The 19,379-nt window shown below is 41.2% G+C and overlaps 1 protein-coding gene across 1 annotated transcript; it reads right to left on the reverse strand.

Moving 5' to 3' along the window:
* Positions 1 to 1,472: 1,472 nt before the first annotated feature.
* Positions 1,473 to 7,611, reverse strand: LOC146652611 (inositol polyphosphate-4-phosphatase type I A-like). Its single transcript, XM_085382716.1, has 5 exons — positions 7,297 to 7,611; positions 6,839 to 6,924; positions 4,396 to 4,579; positions 4,120 to 4,330; positions 1,473 to 3,072 (listed from the first exon to the last, which is right to left on the reverse strand). The coding sequence occupies exons 1-4, from the start codon at positions 7,417 to 7,419 to the stop codon at positions 4,277 to 4,279; spliced, it is 447 nt and encodes a 148-aa protein (XP_085238842.1). The 5' UTR covers positions 7,420 to 7,611; the 3' UTR covers positions 1,473 to 3,072; positions 4,120 to 4,276.
* Positions 7,612 to 19,379: the final 11,768 nt, after the last annotated feature.

Raw genomic sequence — 19,379 nt, forward strand, 5'->3', positions numbered from 1 at the left:
TAATGGCCCAGCACACTACAGTAAAAACAAAACAACAGCCATCTGTCCAACTAGGAAAGGAAAATAATAAACTGCCTCCTTGGAGGCAACCTGACTCAAAACAGTTGCAGTCCAACTCAGACCGACTGCAATCACTCTCAGGCAGATTGATGAAGATCTGCAAATAACTGTTGTCTAATTTATAAACGCAGACAGATTGCCAACACGTCTGTTCACAATAGAGGACTGTACTTACATGGTTGCAAACTGGTTGTTATCTTGCTTATATGAAAACATTGCTTTGGAGCAATGAAACTCAAACACATTCATTTTTAAAATGCTTCAAAATGAAATTTTGAAATATTTGGCTTTATGCTTTGAAAGTGCCGTTGTGAGTGGGAGTGTGAAATCCTTACTTGATGTGTTCCCTTTGCCTTTACTGTTTTCAGTTTTATCAGTTTTCAGTTTTATTTGTCATATGCAAGTTAGCACAGGGTCAACATTGCAATGAAATGTGTTTGACGAGCAGCAGTCACTCAGCAGCATGGTACAGTAGAAGAAAATATAATAAAATATAATAAAATAAAATAAAAAATAGAAAAATAGTAAAGAGCAAAATATTTGAAAGACGTGGTAAAAGAGAAAAGATGACTAAATATATATATATATGTATCTATAAATATATGTACACTAGTGATTAAATAAGAAAATCTTGAAAAGAAATATGATGGGAGGTCAGATGGGATATTGCACAGGAATGAGCAGCAGAAAATTACAGTATTACTCAGACTTTTAATAGTCATATTGTCAGTTTTGGCCGACGGTCATGGGTCACTTCCACTAAAATAGCACGAGACTGGAGTAAAATGTACTTTATTAATGAGAACACATGGTGATACAGCAAAGAATCCAACCCTTCTGAAAAGCAAATGGCTTCCTGTTATACTCTACCTGATTCAGGTGAGCATCTGGAATAGACCAAGTCTGGGGGTCAGCAAACCAAAGGGAAACAAAACCCTCCCCATAAGAAAACCACTACAATATAACCAACACGTTCTCACTCCCAAAGCGTAACATTTTACGCTAGGTGACAAATCGTCACCATATTACGTTTTTGGCTACCCACCACGTTCCTAAATGACGACCTCGGAAAAAAGAGGAAATATGAGAACTGTCTGGACTGAATCTACACATGTTTGCTCTTTTTCTTCAAATCGCTTAGAAACACGCTATTTAACATCATTAAAGTCCTGGTTAAGGTCAGGAATAAGGTTATGGTCAGGGCTAGGGATAAGGTTAGGTTTAGGGCTGGAATACAGGGCTGGAACGTCTATTACCGCGGGAGCGTCATTGCACTGGATTCCAGCCATAGCCCGCCGCGTACCATAAGAACGCCGAAGGTCTCCTTTCACGTTCCTCAGGAACGCCGCGGGACGTGACAAAACGTCGACATGTTACGCCTCGGGAGTGAGAACGGGCTGCAATATAACACATCATAGACATATGAAGATTTGTAACAAGTCCTATAAATAACTCCATAACATATAAACTTCAGTCTCTTCTATATACATTAAAACAGCGGTCCCCAACCTTTTTTGCGCCACGGACCGGTTTATGCCCGACAATATTTTCACGGACCGGCCTTTAAGGTGTCACAGATAAATACAACAAAATAAAACTAGTACCGATACCGGAAAAAAAGAAGATTTATTCATAACACACGTGAAAGACCCAGGAAAACAGAGTTAACGATAAAAACGATAACAAAATAACGATAAAAAACGATAAAAACTCTGAAAACCATACATTTCACACCCGAGCCTCATCTCTCGACCAAACGACGGTCCGTGGCCCGGCGGTTGGGGACCGCTGCATTAAAACACCTTAACCACAGTTAGGTTTCAGCCCTCGCTGACTCAGAACAAAGTAAGACAATCAGAGTTCGATTGGTTTTTACTTGTGCAGGGGAAGCCTGGTCGGATTCTCAGAGTTGCAAGCTCTACACCCAAACTCAGACAACTCCAACTCCAGCCTCCACTCGCAGCCTTTTATTGAATGAAAACAGTTACACAACCGCCCATTGTAAACCCCATATGTTGTGGGGTGTCTGTATACGTGACTTCCTGCTTACAAACGTTTTAACCGCATCTCTAGTCATAAAAGGGTCATCTCCCCTCAACCTCGTATATGGCTTAACCTCTCTAACAGTCCACCATTTACATGGTGAGCCCATAAAGGGCAGGAAGTGAACATTCCTTACCAAATAAGGAAACCAGAATCTTACATAGATTGTGCCTGCAGTTGAAAACTATAGCTAGTAACATCCCCAACATCCTACATGTGGGGGAGGAACAGAAAATATCTGAACATACAGTTCAAGACAAGGTCCAAGCACAATAATGACAACTTTTAACAAAATCACTCCAACACACACTCCCCTAGCCTGGCACATTGGTTTTCTCCAGGAGCTCATAAGCAGGTGATTGAGCTGCTTTTACTCTTTACAAAGTGAGTACTGTTAACACTTCTCTTTTTACATATACAACTAATTTAGGTTACAGACAAATGATTAAATGTGAACAGCTCTAACACGGGTTCTTTTCCTGACACAGGTAGGATGGCCAGTCCCCCTGTCTCTTCACCTTTAACGAGTCACTTAAATAACAACCCAAAAAGCCTAATAAAGAATCACAATCAACCAGTGTGTGTTTTTCTTCATTACGGTTTTTAAATACAAATCAGTCAGTCAATTAATAAAAATACAAGTAAGGGTAATGGAACCCCTGGTCTCCATTACACACATAAATACCATAAAGACACTAAGTCGTAGAGCTCTGAACTCCTTGCTTCTATGATATTTACACTTCTTCTTGGCCTTCTCCTTCACTCTGAGTCACTCCAGGATAAACGCATCAGCTCAGACATACAATAATTAAAATATGTGTAGGTGACCGTTTGGCAGAAGACGATGTCGAGGCGGTACTGCAGTGACACGTCCGTGGCTATCGTCGGGGCGGTGTCCTGCATCAGAAGGAAGTCAATAGACTTCTTGGCTTTGTTGCTCATCATGGCGCTGTAGTCCGTGGGCGTGGCCTGCAAAAAGTGTAAATAAACCATCAGAGACCAAACACAAATATGCCTTCCAACCACTAGTTTAGACAACATCTTGCAAAGAGTGTGTATTTCAGAGTGCAGTTGTTTTTAAATTTGACAGAAACAGAAATAAAGACGGAAGAGAAGGACAACAGGGAAAGCAGAAGCACCGACACACTGAAATCTTTTAGGGTCAAGCTCCAGAACTAGCCACAAATCCTGCTGGAAAGAACCTAAAAATACTTAAAAATACTTGCAGAGATCGAATGGAGCCGTTAACTCAAAAGCCTGGTGTCAGGCATGTTCTTTAATAAATAAGAAACGAGCTGATATGTTACAGACCCCAGTCTTTACGTAAAGAAAAAGCTGACATTTAGAGCGGTCTCGCAGCAGATTTTAAAACAGTGACACTGATTTGTGGGGTTTTTGGGCACAAATTTGAACCTTTTTGTTTTATCCATGTCCTTGAACACAGCTCGTGACTTGGGCGCTTTCATATGTACCGATTCATTTAGGTTTGTGCACTGAGGCCAGATTTAGGTATTAAAAACGAGTCAGTCATAACACTTCTTACATTAGTTAAAAAGCTGAGCTTACACTAAACCAACATTTAAATTTCCCCTTGTGGGACTAATAAAGGTATATCATATCATATCATATCATATCATTACTAAAGTATTGCTGCAACATTGTAAAGACAAAGATGACACACAGACCAGACATAAAACACTGAACACTTTTTAAAGACGAGTCATTTAAGAGTATTTTCTCATAGAATAAAGTCGGCTGATATGGTGAAGGAAAAATCTGCTCACGAATCCTCCAACTTCTTAAAAGTAAGGAGTGACCTGAGCTGGAAATCAACATGAGAGGGATGACTCAAGAAGAAGAAGAAGCAACAAGAAAAGAAAAACAGAGTTCAGAGTGTAGTTAAGATATCAAGCTGTATCCACAATGTGTGCCAAGAAACTAAGCTTGTCTGTTGTCATGCTAAAGAAATAAAAAATCTGGAATCAGAAAACAGCCAATAACTGCTGATCAACTCACCCACTCCTCTTCGTGCCAGTCCACGTGCAGTGACGACTGGCTGTTGTGACCGCTGTACTTTGCTCTCAGCGTATCCTGGTCATTGCGGAGCACTACTTGTTCAGACTCAGCGGAAGGAGAAGCTTTGGTTGCGATGTACTCGTACTGCGTTCAGGGCCTAAATAGCTGAAGCTAGCAGCTTGCAGCCGCACACTGCCACCAGCTGACGGGTCTGAAAGGAAGAGGGTATGAATGAAATATGAAGCGTCCCCACGTAACGTCAAACACTTTTAGTACCTTGTCAACCAGACTGGCGAGCGTCCACTCCAGTCCGCTGGCCGATTGGTCTTTGGCAGCTTGAGACAGCCTCTCTGCGTAATAGCTGACCTGAGTCTTCAGCGTGTTGACGTAGGCGATGATCTCTTTGGCTCGGACAGTGTCCTGGGGTATGTGGATGATGACTGAGCTGGAGAGGGCACTACTGCAGGGAACAAAGACACACCGACACATCTGTATCCGAGCTGGGACTGAGGACACTCACCAGCCACTTTATTAGGTACATGTGTTCAAAAGCTTGTGGCAGCAATTTAGTGCATTTAGTCAAATAAAGACAATAGAGTGGCCTGCAGGTGTATATTTTTGTAATGTTTCTGTCTTATGCCTGAAATATGCTTCAGCAGGAAATATACGCTGTAACTGGAAACAACAGCATGATGGACCGGTTTAGTGTTAAGAGGTGTTACATCTGAAGTTAGAACGTAAATTTCCTGCAGAAATCTAAATCAAGCTTCAGAGGTACTGTTCCAAAAATATAGGGAGGGACGTTACCCACCAGATGTAAAAACAAACACTGTCTGCATGCACATGCCTGCTCTCAATGAGCCTAATCGTGGCTTAGAAAAAACAACGAGGAGCCGACTTCGATAAATGCGATACCACTCGCTTCACAAATTCAGACCATCTGTGTACAGTGGCGTGTCTAGAAAATTTTTGTTGGGGGGGCCAGGTAGGGGCACAGATTTGGAGAAGGGTGGCAGATTTAATTGGCAGATAATGTTTTAAAAAAAAATTCTACCAACCCTTAACCATAATTCAATAATCCTATAAACCTAATAACCAAATGCACTTTTAACTCTTATTAGAATGAGATTTTAACCACTACGGTGCAAAGTTTTTAGATACTGCGTTGATAAAGTACAAGAGATACAATCAGTGCTTTGTCAGTGTTTACTCAGCAGTCAAGGACAACAATATTTGCATAGTATTTTTACTGACATATAGTGCACATATGTTTTGGGCAAAAACATTTTTGAAAATTAAAATATGAACATTTGTAACAAACAATTGACAAATTAGCCAATGCCAATGCAAAACTTTATCTGCCTGTTAAAAAAAGAAGATAATCTTCTCACAAACTGGTGTTTGATTTTGAAACAGGAAAAAAGTGGGGAAACAACTGAAAAGACTAACATTTGAATGAAACCTGAAAGCAAGTAAATACTTTCTATGCTGCCTTATCGTAAACTTTGGTAATATTGATAAAGAACAACACTGGCTGATGATAAAATACAGTCAGCTGGCATGGTGACACTGCCAGTATTAACCTGCAGGGCTGGACTGGGACAAAAAAAATTGGGCATTTTTACTACAGACCGACCCACCAGGTAGTAAAGCCATAAAGACTTTGACTGAAAACAAACCCTGTTGTGACAGTGATGTACAGTCTTGTTGGTATATGTATGATTTCTATACATTTTACGTCAGATAAAAACTTTGGTTGTAAGATTTAGATAATTATTTAATAAAAACTAGGTATTTTAAATGAGAATAAGAAAGAAAAGTATTTCTTTGTGCCCACCTTTCCCTGTTAATGCCCTACCTGGCCCCCTGGCAAAACTTTGCTAGACCCGCCCCTGCACAGTTACCAGCTGTCTGCTACATAAAAAAGGATCCTGGTGTTATTTGTCTCTCAGAAACAGTTCATAACTTCCCTTCAACTCATTCATGTCACCTAAAAGGTAAACCTGTTTCTCCATCACCTGTTCAGCTCTGATGGTTCAGTAAGGACATCTCCTGGTTTCATCTTCATGTTTCCCTCTCACCACATATCTAAACAGACATCATGACCAGCAGCTTTACAGCTGTGGCTCCAGCAAACATCAGCTGATACTAGAAATTAATATTAAATACATTCTAACAACAGCCGATCAAGCTTAAACGTGCTGCTGTTGTTTAGCGCAACATCTGCTGGTTTCCTCTTTCTGGCGCAAAGTGGGCGATAAACAAGAGAGAAAAGCCGATCAGCTGATCATTGATCAGTTTCATGATTGAAGTAGCAACAGGAGAGGGAGGGGGAGAGAATGAGAGAAGAGGCAGCTGTGCAGCATAAAGACAGAATAAATCCAGCTTTGTGTCTTTTTTCCATTCTAGCTAAAGTCCGGGACAAACTGCGTCTCTTCTCAGCTCAATACGAAACGTGTAATATTTTCTCTGAATGAGGGACCATTCCATTTTTTTAAGGAGCCGTTGGCAACTCTACTAACTAACCTTATGAATAAAATAAAGTTCACTATCAGTAACATCATAGCACCCACCCAGCTGTATAAAAACTCCGTCAAACTGGCTAGAACGCAGTATGAGTTATTGCAACTGACAGTAAAAAGTCAGCAACATGAAAATAAACTCCACCTAAACTTGGTTTATATCTGACCCAGATAGACTGCAGGTCATAACTTCTTACCTGAAGTTCAGTTCACCTGACACTCGGACTGGTGGCTGCTTCGGGTCTCTCCTCCTGCCTCCCCTTCCCTCATCCACCTGTTGCCTCTGTGGAAGCCCCGTCATAGCCACCACCAAACAACGGAGTTATTTCTACACATCGACCTGCATCTGGCCAATCCACCACCTCTCATTGTTCATGCCATTACAAAAAAAATAAAAAATAAGTCACTGGGGATATGCCCGGTATGCCCGATGGCCAGTCCAGCTATGTTAACCTGCAACCAAATCTGCAGCTCCATACAGCAATGTTACGACTTAGATTATATCTTATAACGCATAACTCTTATGTTAGCTGCCCTCAGTAGCATACTGTCTGAAATATTCCACAGCTGCAATAATTCTTTAAGTGTTATTTTTTTCCTTGGTATTCTAATTTCACCGAAGTTTACTAAACTCAACAAACTTGATATTACTTACCGGGACATTTATTCTGTCCTCATTTTCTTTCACCGAAAAATTGTTTCCTGCAGTGCCATCTTTCGCGCTTGGCTCTCCTACCTTTGCTAACGTGATGCGCATAGCGCAGAAGCGATGCTGCATTCACTTACACTCGGATATCTGAGCGTCACCGTGAAAACATAATCGGACATTTGATATTTGATTGAATTTTATTGTTTTGCCTTTGGGGTGGCACCTGGGGTGGCCAGTCTGGTTTGGGGGGTGGCCTGTGCCCCCCCAGGCCACCCCGCTGGACACGCCATTGTTACCGGGGCACGATCACCAGGGACCCGTTTTTCCAGCACACACGCCCGATACCACGTGACAACAAATACGTCATTTCCTGTTGACTAAAAAAAAAAAAAAAAGCACCCTCTCACGGTCCTAGGGACCAAAAAATTGTCCCGCCCGATCAGCGGGCGAAGCCGCTGCTGCACGCCGGAAATGAGGCTTCATTTCCCGCAGGTCTATCTAAGCAGCCCGCTGTTTTCCAGCCCGGGGTCAAATGTGGAGCAAGGGCGCCACCCGGTGGACAAATAAAAAAATTACAACTCTAAGGCCCGTCCTGCAAAATGAAAATGAACGCTAAACATCAACGATCCCTTTGACCGTAATTAATTTGCAGTGAAAAATAGCGTTTATAATGGGTTTCAATGGGGCACAAATCGACCACTAAGCACAATAGTGTAAGTTTGTCTGTAGCTTAGCCACTGAAGCTAATTGAAGGAAGTCAGACTTGAATTTTGAAATAAAATCATATCAAACTTTTTTTTTGGAGAATTTGGCTATAGTCCATTCAACACTGTGCAAATGGCATGTAATCAAAATTTGAAAATAGCCACAAATCGACCCAAGACCCTCCAGGGGTTTTAAGTACACGCAATATTTTCACTCTCACATTTTACTCTGTACTGGAAGACTTGTTCATTTTCAAGATTCATTCATCCATCCATTTTCTTCCACTTTATCCGGAGCCGGGTCGCGGGGGCAGCAGCCCAAGCAGAGAAGCCCAGACCTCTCTCTCTAAATGTCAGCTTTTTCTTTACGTAAAGACTGGGGTCTGTAACATATCAGCTCGTTTCTTATTTATTAAAGAACATGCCTGACACCAGGCTTTTGAGTTAACGGCTCCATTCGATCTCTGCAAGTATTTTTAAGTATTTTTAGGTTCTTTCCAGCAGGATTTGTGGCTAGTTCTGGAGCTTGACCCTAAAAGATTTCAGTGTGTCGGTGCTTCTGCTTTCCCTGTTGTCCTTCTCTTCCGTCTTTATTTCTGTTTCTGTCAAATTTAAAAACAACTGCACTCTGAAATACACACTCTTTGCAAGATGTTGTCTAAACTAGTGGTTGGAAGGCATATTTGTGTTTGGTCTCTGATGGTTTATTTACACTTTTTGCAGGCCACGCCCACGGACTACAGCGCCATGATGAGCAACAAAGCCAAGAAGTCTATTGACTTCCTTCTGATGCAGGACACCGCCCCGACGATAGCCACGGACGTGTCACTGCAGTACCGCCTCGACATCGTCTTCTGCCAAACGGTCACCTACACATATTTTAATTATTGTATGTCTGAGCTGATGCGTTTATCCTGGAGTGACTCAGAGTGAAGGAGAAGGCCAAGAAGAAGTGTAAATATCATAGAAGCAAGGAGTTCAGAGCTCTACGACTTAGTGTCTTTATGGTATTTATGTGTGTAATGGAGACCAGGGGTTCCATTACCCTTACTTGTATTTTTATTAATTGACTGACTGATTTGTATTTAAAAACCGTAATGAAGAAAAACACACACTGGTTGATTGTGATTCTTTATTAGGCTTTTTGGGTTGTTATTTAAGTGACTCGTTAAAGGTGAAGAGACAGGGGGACTGGCCATCCTACCTGTGTCAGGAAAAGAACCTGTGTTAGAGCTGTTCACATTTAATCATTTGTCTGTAACCTAAATTAGTTGTATATGTAAAAAGAGAAGTGTTAACAGTACTCACTTTGTAAAGAGTAAAAGCAGCTCAATCACCTGCTTATGAGCTCCTGGAGAAAACCAATGTGCCAGGCTAGGGGAGTGTGTGTTGGAGTGATTTTGTTAAAAGTTGTCATTATTGTGCTTGGACCTTGTCTTGAACTGTATGTTCATATATTTCCTGTTCCTCCCCCACATGTAGGATGTTGGGGATGTTACTAGCTATAGTTTTCAACTGCAGGCACAATCTATGTAAGATTCTGGTTTCCTTATTTGGTAAGGAATGTTCACTTCCTGCCCTTTATGGGCTCACCATGTAAATGGTGGACTGTTAGAGAGGTTAAGCCATATACGAGGTTGAGGGGAGATGACCCTTTTATGACTAGAGATGCGGTTAAAACGTTTGTAAGCAGGAAGTCACGTATACAGACACACATACACTCTCTCTCACTCACACACACACACACACACACACACACACACACACACACACACACACACACACACACACACACACACACACAGTGCCTTAGCTTTTACCACACAACATATGGGGTTTACAATGGGCGGTTGTGTAACTGTTTTCATTCAATAAAAGGCTGCGAGTGGAGGCTGGAGTTGGAGTTGTCTGAGTTTGGGTGTAGAGCTTGCAACTCTGAGAATCCGACCAGGCTTCCCCTGCACAAGTAAAAACCAATCGAACTCTGATTGTCTTACTTTGTTCTGAGTCAGCGAGGGCTGAAACCTAACTGTGGTTAAGGTGTTTTAATGCAGCGGTCCCCAACCGCCGGGCCACGGACCGTCGTTTGGTCGAGAGATGAGGCTCGGGTGTGAAATGTATGGTTTTCAGAGTTTTTATCGTTTTTTATCGTTATTTTGTTATCGTTTTTATCGTTAACTCTGTTTTCCTGGGTCTTTCACGTGTGTTATGAATAAATCTTCTTTTTTTCCGGTATCGGTACTAGTTTTATTTTGTTGTATTTATCTGTGACACCTTAAAGGCCGGTCCGTGAAAATATTGTCGGGCATAAACCGGTCCGTGGCGCAAAAAAGGTTGGGGACCGCTGTTTTAATGTATATAGAAGAGACTGAAGTTTATATGTTATGGAGTTATTTATAGGACTTGTTACAAATCTTCATATGTCTATGATGTGTTATATCAGCCCGTTCTCACTCCCGAGGCGTAACATGTCGACGTTTTGTCACGTCCCGCAGCGTTCCTGAGGAACGTGAAAGGAGACCTTCGGCGTTCTTATGGTACGCGGCGGGCTATGGCTGGAATCCAGTGCAATGACGCTCCCGCGGTAATAGACGTTCCAGCCCTGTATTCCAGCCCTAAACCTAACCTTATCCCTAGCCCTGACCATAACCTTATTCCTGACCTTAACCAGGACTTTAATGATGTTAAATAGCGTGTTTCTAAGCGATTTGAAGAAAAAGAGCAAACATGTGTAGATTCAGTCCAGACAGTTCTCATATTTCCTCTTTTTTCCGAGGTCGTCGTTCAGGAATGTGGTGGGTAGCCAAAAACGTAATATGGTGACGATTTGTCACCTAGCGTAAAATGTTACGCTTTGGGAGTGAGAACGTGTTGGTTATATTGTAGTGGTTTTCTTATGGGGAGGGTTTTGTTTCCCTTTGGTTTGCTGACCCCCAGACTTGGTCTATTCCAGATGCTCACCTGAATCAGGTAGAGTATAACAGGAAGCCATTTGCTTTTCAGAAGGGTTGGATTCTTTGCTGTATCACCATGTGTTCTCATTAATAAAGTACATTTTACTCCAGTCTCGTGCTATTTTAGTGGAAGTGACCCATGACCGTCGGCCAAAACTGACAATATGACTATTAAAAGTCTGAGTAATACTGTAATTTTCTGCTGCTCATTCCTGTGCAATATCCCATCTGACCTCCCGTCATATTTCTTTTCAAGATTTTCTTATTTAATCACTAGTGTACATATATTTATAGATACATATATATATATATATTTAGTCATCTTTTCTCTTTTACCACGTCTTTCAAATATTTTGCTCTTTACTATTTTTCTATTTTTTATTTTATTTTATTATATTTTATTATATTTTCTTCTACTGTACCATGCTGCTGAGTGACTGCTGCTCGTCAAACACATTTCATTGCAATGTTGACCCTGTGCTAACTTGCATATGACAAATAAAACTGAAAACTGATAAAACTGAAAACAGTAAAGGCAAAGGGAACACATCAAGTAAGGATTTCACACTCCCACTCACAACGGCACTTTCAAAGCATAAAGCCAAATGCTTCAAAATTTCATTTTGAGGCATTTTAAAAATGAATGTGTTTGAGTTTCATTGCTCCAAAGCAATGTTTTCATATAAGCAAGATAACAACCAGTTTGCAACCATGTAAGTACAGTCCTCTATTGTGAACAGACGTGTTGGCAATCTGTCTGCGTTTATAAATTAGACAACAGTTATTTGCAGATCTTCATCAATCTGCCTGAGAGTGATTGCAGTCGGTCTGAGTTGGACTGCAACTGTTTTGAGTCAGGTTGCCTCCAAGGAGGCAGTTTATTATTTTCCTTTCCTAGTTGGACAGATGGCTGTTGTTTTGTTTTTACTGTAGTGTGCTGGGCCATTAATGGCTCAGGGGCTGCAGCGTATCCGCGCCAACACCTAAGGCCAACGTGGAGTCACCGGTCAGACTAACATAAAGAAAGAATCTGTTAAATTACACATTTGTATTCATTAAGTCACAGACAATGAAAACAAGCAGAAATCAAGATGTAATATTTTTATAATTTTATTGATGTTAAATTAAAGTTCCAGCATAGTTATGTTATCAGTGCAAGTCACTTCAATCTGTATAGCACCAAAGGAAACAATGGTGTTTTCAAGGTGCTTCACACTGTAAGGTAACAACTTACAGTATTAAAAAGAAAACCCCAAAAGAACAAACCCCTCTGAGCAAGCACGAGGCGACAGTGGGAAGGAAAAACTCCCTTTTAAGAGGAAGAAACCTTCGACAGAACCAGGCTCAGGGCGGGGTGGCCATCTGCCGCGACCATTCCTGGGGATTTCAAAAATGACTTGATCTGATCTAAATGTAAAACTAGCTCATTTAAAGTGTCCAGTGAGTTTTAGAAAATATTTTGCTGTTGATATCACGATGTCACTATAAAGTGGAAACTTTGTTTCTTCCCTTACACCTCCCAAAAAATGCACGCACCGATGAGAAGCACTTAGATATGCAACTTGGTTCTGGGAATATCTTTCTTTTGAAAGTTTTAACAATATCTTCATCAAGATCTTGGAAGTTTAATTGCCAGAATGTCACCATAACCGCTGCATGCTTCCATCTTTTACAGAGGGATTTGAAAACCCTCTCGCTGAGTTTCTTGAACTTCTCTGGTGGGATTTTGTCGTATCCGGCCCTGATTTCAGTCCAGATTTTCATGGTAAGCCGGTTGGAGATAGCTTCAGCACTTTCAATGCTGAAGACTGTGCCTGATTTTTTTGCAACCTGGGAAATCAGTCCTTCCACAAAGATTTCCACTGAAAATCTGCATCTTTCTTTCTTTTCATATGATTCCAGTCTATCAGTAACTGTTACTGCCAACAGGTGTTCTTGGAATACTGAAGTAGTTATGATATTAAATATTGGTTGTTCCATTAAATTCATTGAATCCTCCTCCCCACTCCTCCCCATTTCCAATGATATTAGTGACAATTTATGTAATTTGTCACAAATATCAGTGAAAATCGCATTAGCAATGCAGTCAAAATAATTCTGCACTTTTCGGTCTAAATGCAAATCCATCCCCTTGAATTTGTCCAAGAGTAGATCCAACAAACGTTTTTGGTGAGAATGAGGGCACTTTAAAAGTTTACCAAGCTTTGAAAGCACAGCCTGAATTAATGTCTCTAACCATCTTTCAAAGTCTAAGGTTTTTTCAGGTGGCTCACAGTCTACAGAAGATCTGTGATGCTGTATCTTTTTATATGACTCCGTTTGACTTACGTTTGTTAACGGTGGGATGCTGGCTTCATGTTCAACACAGGATTTCTGCTGCTGGGGATCTGGAATTGGATTGTTTTCTGCTTTTGCAGCACTGTGTTGGTCAGCATTTTGACAGCTTTCTTCTGTGTTAGCTGTTTCTTGGCTGTTAGCATCTATATTCTGTGCTGTATCAAACTCCTGCTCAGCAGAATCGTCCAAAAATTTCACACGTGACAAAACCGTTTTGCCAGTAGTGGTGTGGACAGAACAGTTTTCATGTACAGGGGAGTTCTGGGAAGACCTCAGCGGTGATACTGCTAGTGACTGTTCACACAGGTCCATTACGTCCTCTACAAAACCTACAAGCCGCTTAGCGGTGACGCAATCCGGATAGCCTGAGGTAAGCGCTTCCAACTGCTTGTTCGAAAAACTACTGACCAAGTTATCCAAGAGGGATACCAAAGCATGTACTGTAGAATTATCCCCATTGGTCTGAACTGTTTCATCATTTGTCATTGTGTTACAGTTCGAGCTTGCCATTTCACTTTTTTGTTTTTTATGTCTAAAATGTTGTTTTGTGTTAAACTCCGTGTTTGAACGTTTAAAGCGCTGCTGTCCCGCTGTGTGAATGCGTTTCAACTGAACAGCCAGGTCTATATATAAGGTCGGTTTAAGGTTTCTTTGTAACGTCAGGTGACGTTACAAAGAAACGTCACCAGTCAAAGGACTGGCCCGGCTCGTCATAACGAAAGGGGCGGGACAAATCTGTTGCTTAGCAACTGAAAAAAAGGCACACCGCGCTGAATGCTACATCCGGCCTGCGACGGTACACCGCCTCCGCACCACCGTTTAAACATGAAGTGTGGATGTTAGAAGATCCCAAATATGGTGAGCTACTGGGAAATTACTCACGTTTTTGTTCTTGAGAGTGAGCGATAATAAGCGACATTTTATTGAGAAATTACAGTAGTCTGTCTACAAAAACTACAAAAATGACCTAAATAAGACAGAAGTACACATTCATTTTTATCGTTTTGTCAACAACAGGGCGCATGAGGTTTGTTCAGTATTTGTTGTGTCTACAAGGCTCAGGCGCCCCCATGAAGTGTCTTATTTGTATAGTTGAAAGCATTATAAAGGAACGCAAAACTAAATTACATATAATTATAATTCTTGGCACTTTCTGGTGTGTGTGAGTTAGTGTTTCTCTTTTATGATTTGTGGGTCCAGCATCAAATTCAGAATCCTTCCCATCACACATGAGGTCTTGAATAATCATCTTATTTTAAAGACCTCGTAGTTTGATAGTTTGCTCTCAGACTGTGGGCTTCCTTGTGGTTTTTAGGATATTTAGAAGTAGAAGGGGATCATCCTTCTGTGGAACCAGCTCCCAGTTTGAATGCAGGAGACGGACACTATCTCTACTTTTAAGATTAAGTTTCAAAGTTACCTTTTTGCCAACGCATATAGCTAGGGCTGAATCAGGTGACCATGAATCCTCCCTTAGTTACCCTGGGACTACCCTGCTGGGGGATTCCCACCATGTGTTTATACACCTCTCTGCATTCAATAATTAGTTCTTGTTCATCTCTGGCTCTCGTCCACAGTGTGTCTTTTGTCCCCTTTTTCGTCTCCTCATCCCCAAAGGGTCGCAGCGGGCCGCCCCTCCCTGACCGTGGTTCTGCCAGAGGGTGCTTCCTGTTAAAAGTGAGTTGTTCCTTCCCACTGTATTGAGGTTTTTTCTTTTTAATTGTAGACTTTCTACCTTACAATCTATACCACCTCGAGGAGACTGTTGTTGTGATTCAGCTCTGCATAAATACAATTAAATCGAATTAAGTGGGTTCAGCTGTTTTGTGAAATAAATGTGAGTGACATGGTAAGTAATAGCCTGCATGTAACTCATGGTAAGAAGAGCAATATCGCCCCCTCCTGGTTCAACCTTTTTTTCTTTGCAGTAATCTTTCCAATAATAATACATATGCACTAACCTCATGCTTGCTGTTAACAATAGCCTAAAGACACAAAATCAAGTTTAGTTTTTTCCTTAAGTTTATGTTTTTTTTATATGGTTGGCATTTATTTTGTTTCTTTTTAATAATTATATTGATTCTATTGATTGTTTGCCAAGCACTGAGGTCTCTGCTTAGACTGTGCTACTGGGATCACTGATTTAAAAATGAGGCAAAAGCACCAAAGTTGTGCTCAAAAATAGTACAGTGAGCTACAAGCTGTTGCTGTAGTAATTCTAACACACTTATTGTTTTTAAATACATACATGTTTAGTTCTTTTAAACCTAATTATATTTTTTTTTTTTGCAAAAGTGTCACCTAAACACCCAAATATACGTAATTCAAAACTTACTTTAATTATTACCCATTTGGCTGGTAACATGGACCCAGTCTGATGGATAGTTACTGAACAGATAGTCTTTTCTTTAAAGGCTGCATTCAGAGCAAATCATTGTAAAAACAAGACAAGTCAATAAAAAACAAGTAATAACTATAATACTAAACTACAATAGAGAGAAAATCCAGTAAATATAATTATATTATGTAAAAAATATACAAATATTTACCTCTAATTTAAAAAGACATTACAAGGGTACTAGTTTCATTTTAATCTCAACATAATCTAAATTGACACTAAATCAGTTTAAATATTACAGCTGAAGGTGATTTTAATAAATGTACTGCTGCTTGACTTTGTTTTACTACTGCAGTATAATTTATCATGTACAAAAGCTCCAAATGTTGTTTCTCTGACTTAATGTTCTGATGACGTTTGTGTTACTTTGCAGGAAATAGTCAGGACCCAGATGAACCTGTGCTGGAATTCAGTGTGGGTGAGTAATATGAGCATTTATGAAGGCTGTCCATGACCTGTAATTAAATTTAGCGTCATTAGTGCCACTCATTGCAAGTGACAGTGCACATGCTTTCAGCATGGAGTCTGCTCTTATGGTAGCAAAATAAATTCAGAAAATCTCCATCAAAAAGCAGCTCAGCAGCAGAAATATATATGGTCAGCTGGTTGTGAGTTAATGAGCATGTGAAATCAGTGTGAACATTTTGAAACAACAACTCTCCAACCTCGTAATTGTAAGACTGCCTGTGCAGCCACAGGAGCCTTCAGAGAGTCTTCCTGCTTGTCTCTTGGGTTGATTTGCTCGTGTTTTCTCACCCAGTCAATGACTGTAAAAGGGCTGGACTAATTGGAGGCAGGTGTAATTGATTGCACTGATATGCTAGTCTACTTATAGCCCACATTACAAACACTGCTGTGTTATTTTGTCTCTCAGTGCAGGTATGTAATGTGACAAAACCTCTAATGATCTGATATGTTTGGGATGGATGGGCTGTGAATTATATAGTGAATTGTCTTATTTTGTCGCTCTGTGCAGGCTTTCTACTTACAGGGTGGTGGGTCTCAGAGGACAATTGCTACCCCTGTTGAAGTGAACAACGTGTGGAGTGCAACTGGCTTTGTGGCATAGCTGGCTCTGGCCTTGGACTGTGTGTTTTTACTTTGTACCTAAATGGGACACTGGACTTTTAACTACTATTCATTGTGTTTATAAATAAAATTTTAGAATTTTATTGACTGTCATCTTTTTGCCCACGGTGGAGACGGTTGGTCAGACCTAGAATCTGTGTGTGTGTGTGTGTGTGTGTGTGTGTGTGTGTGTGTGTGTCTGTGTGTGTCATTAGCAGGGTTTTGCATAAAAGAGTGTGAGCAGGTCAAAAGGTCAATTCATTTATTGTAGTTTTATGGCAGCACCCTCTAGTGGCCTTGAAGCAAACAGTCTCCTAACTAAGCCATGGCATCTCTGGTCTCTCCTACTTTTGTGTGCTCTGCTGGAGGAGCAGCATTGGATCTAGTGATACTGAGTAAGCTGATTAGGACAGGCCTGGAGAAATGTGGTTTGCATGAAGTATCAGGAAAAAAACAACCTTGTATTGTAAAATAATAATACACGAATAATAAATACTTTTCATGACATTCAGATTTCTGGACTCACGAGTTCATAGAACATTAATGTTACGAAACATTGAGAAGTCTTAAAACTACATTGTATACTTATTATTTATTTACTTTAATCAGATTTGACTGGTATTTTTAAACATTAAGTTTTTGTTCCTTCAACTATTGTATTTAAGCTTATGACTCACTCACAGTATGTTTATATAACTGCCTAAAAAACGGTGAGGATGTGGCCGCAGTGGCTGAGAAGCAAGAACTTTGCTTTTTCTTTTTTTTTTTCTTTTTTTTTTTTAATTGGGAAGCATAAATGAACATACCAGAAAACCCTGCACGAAGGAGCCATATTTGTTTTTTGTGTGTGCATAAGATGACGCTTTAGTATTATTACACATATGATAAGGATGTTAGCATGCAACACACAAACTCAAGTGGTGTTGCCAAGATAGTTGCTGACTGGCAAGAAACTTCTAGAAGAAATCTGGTGACAGTCCAAAGCACAAATTAGATATTCACTGAGATATTCAACATCTCTTTATCTCAGTCGGTGATCCCCACATGCTTCAAAGAGTCCATCATTGTTCCTGTCCCGAAGAAACCCCACCCTGCTTCTCTCAATGACTATCGCCCTGTAGCCCTCACCTCAGTAGTGATGAAGTGCTTTGAACGCCTGGTCAGAGACTTCATCATTTCTTCACTACCAGACACACTGGACCCACTACAGTTCGCTTACCGTCCAAATCGTTCCACAGACGATGCCATCTCTCATCTCCTCCACACATCACTCACTCACTTGGACACTAGAAGGGGGAATTATGTTAAAATGCTCTTCATAGACTACAGCTCTGCATTTAACACCATAATTCCCTCCACACTCACCACCAAGCTGGAGCATCTGGGACTCAGCTCATCTATGTGTCAGTGGATCTCCAACTTCCTAACTGGCAGACCACAGGCAGTAAGGATGGGCGGACATGTCTCAGCCTCCACCACTCTCAGCACTGGAGCCCCCCAGGGGTGTGTTCTGAGCCCCCTGCTGTACTCTTTGTACACATATGACTGTGTGGCCACTACCAGCTCCACCACCATCATCAAGTTTGCTGACGACACCGTCGTGGTGGGCCTGATCTCTGATAACAACGAGACGGCCTACCTGAAGGAGATTAGGAATCTGGAGAACTGGTGCCAGAGGAACAACCTCCTTCTAAACGTCAGTAAGACAAAGGAGCTGATAGTGGACTTCAGCACTAAGCAGGAGAGGAACTACCAGACCCCCGTCATCAACGAGTGCCCAGTGGAGAGAGTGGACAGCTTCAAATACCTCGGAGTTCACATCACGCAGGACCTGTCATGGTCCTGTCACATCAACACCGTGGTGAAAAAGGCCCGACAGCGTCTCTACCACCTCAGACGCTTGAGAGACTTCCAACTGCCCTCCAAGGTGCTCAGGAACTTTTACTCGTGCACCATAGAGAGCATCCTGGCGGGAAACATCTTAACCTGGTTCGGGAACAGCACCATGCAGGACAGACGAGCTCTACAGAGGGTTGTGCGGTCAGCTGAGCGCACCATCCGCTCCGAGCTCCCTGACCTGCACTCAATCTACAGCAGGCGGTGCTGGACCAAGGCCAGGAAGATGGTGAAGGACCTCAGCCATCCCAACAACAGACTGTTCTCTCTGTTGAGGTCAGGAAAGCGATTCCGCTCCCTGAAGACCAACACAGAGAGACTGAGGAGGAGCTTCTTCCCGCAGGCGATACGGTCTCTCAATCACACCACCACACAGTACTGACCCACACATGTGGTTCTTACACACACACTGGACTTTCTGGACTTTGGTTTTGCACAACACTGGTCACTATATTCTTCATTTCCGGTTAATACTTGTACAGCTGCTGTTATTGTGTATATATTTATTTATATTTAGATTTCTTCATACATTCTTATATAGTTCTATATTGTGTATTGTGTATTTTGTTGTACAGTTATTTTATTTTCAACTTTAATTTATATACACTCAACAAAAATATAAACGCAACACCTTTGTTACTGCTCCCATTCCCCATGGGATGGACGTAGAGACCTAAAATTCATTCCAGATACACAATATAACCATCCCTCCCAAACAGTGGTCACAAATCA

Source organism: Rhamphochromis longiceps, linkage group LG15 (genome assembly GCF_057381845.1).
Source record: "Rhamphochromis longiceps isolate RC_006_pf linkage group LG15, R_longiceps_female_GT1.1, whole genome shotgun sequence".
NCBI classification, from domain to species: Eukaryota; Metazoa; Chordata; class Actinopteri; order Cichliformes; family Cichlidae; genus Rhamphochromis; species Rhamphochromis longiceps.

Coding starts and splice junctions, on each gene's coding strand:
- LOC146652611 (XM_085382716.1), bottom strand. CDS start 7,419: ATGCAGCATCGCTTCTGCGCTATGCGCATCACGTTAGCAAAGGTAGGA. Junction 6,925..7,296: donor AGGACAGAATAAATGTCCCG/GTAAGTAATATC, acceptor GGGCTTCCACAG/AGGCAACAGGTGGATGAGGG. Junction 4,331..4,395: donor TCGCCAGTCTGGTTGACAAG/GTACTAAAAGTG, acceptor TCTTCCTTTCAG/ACCCGTCAGCTGGTGGCAGT.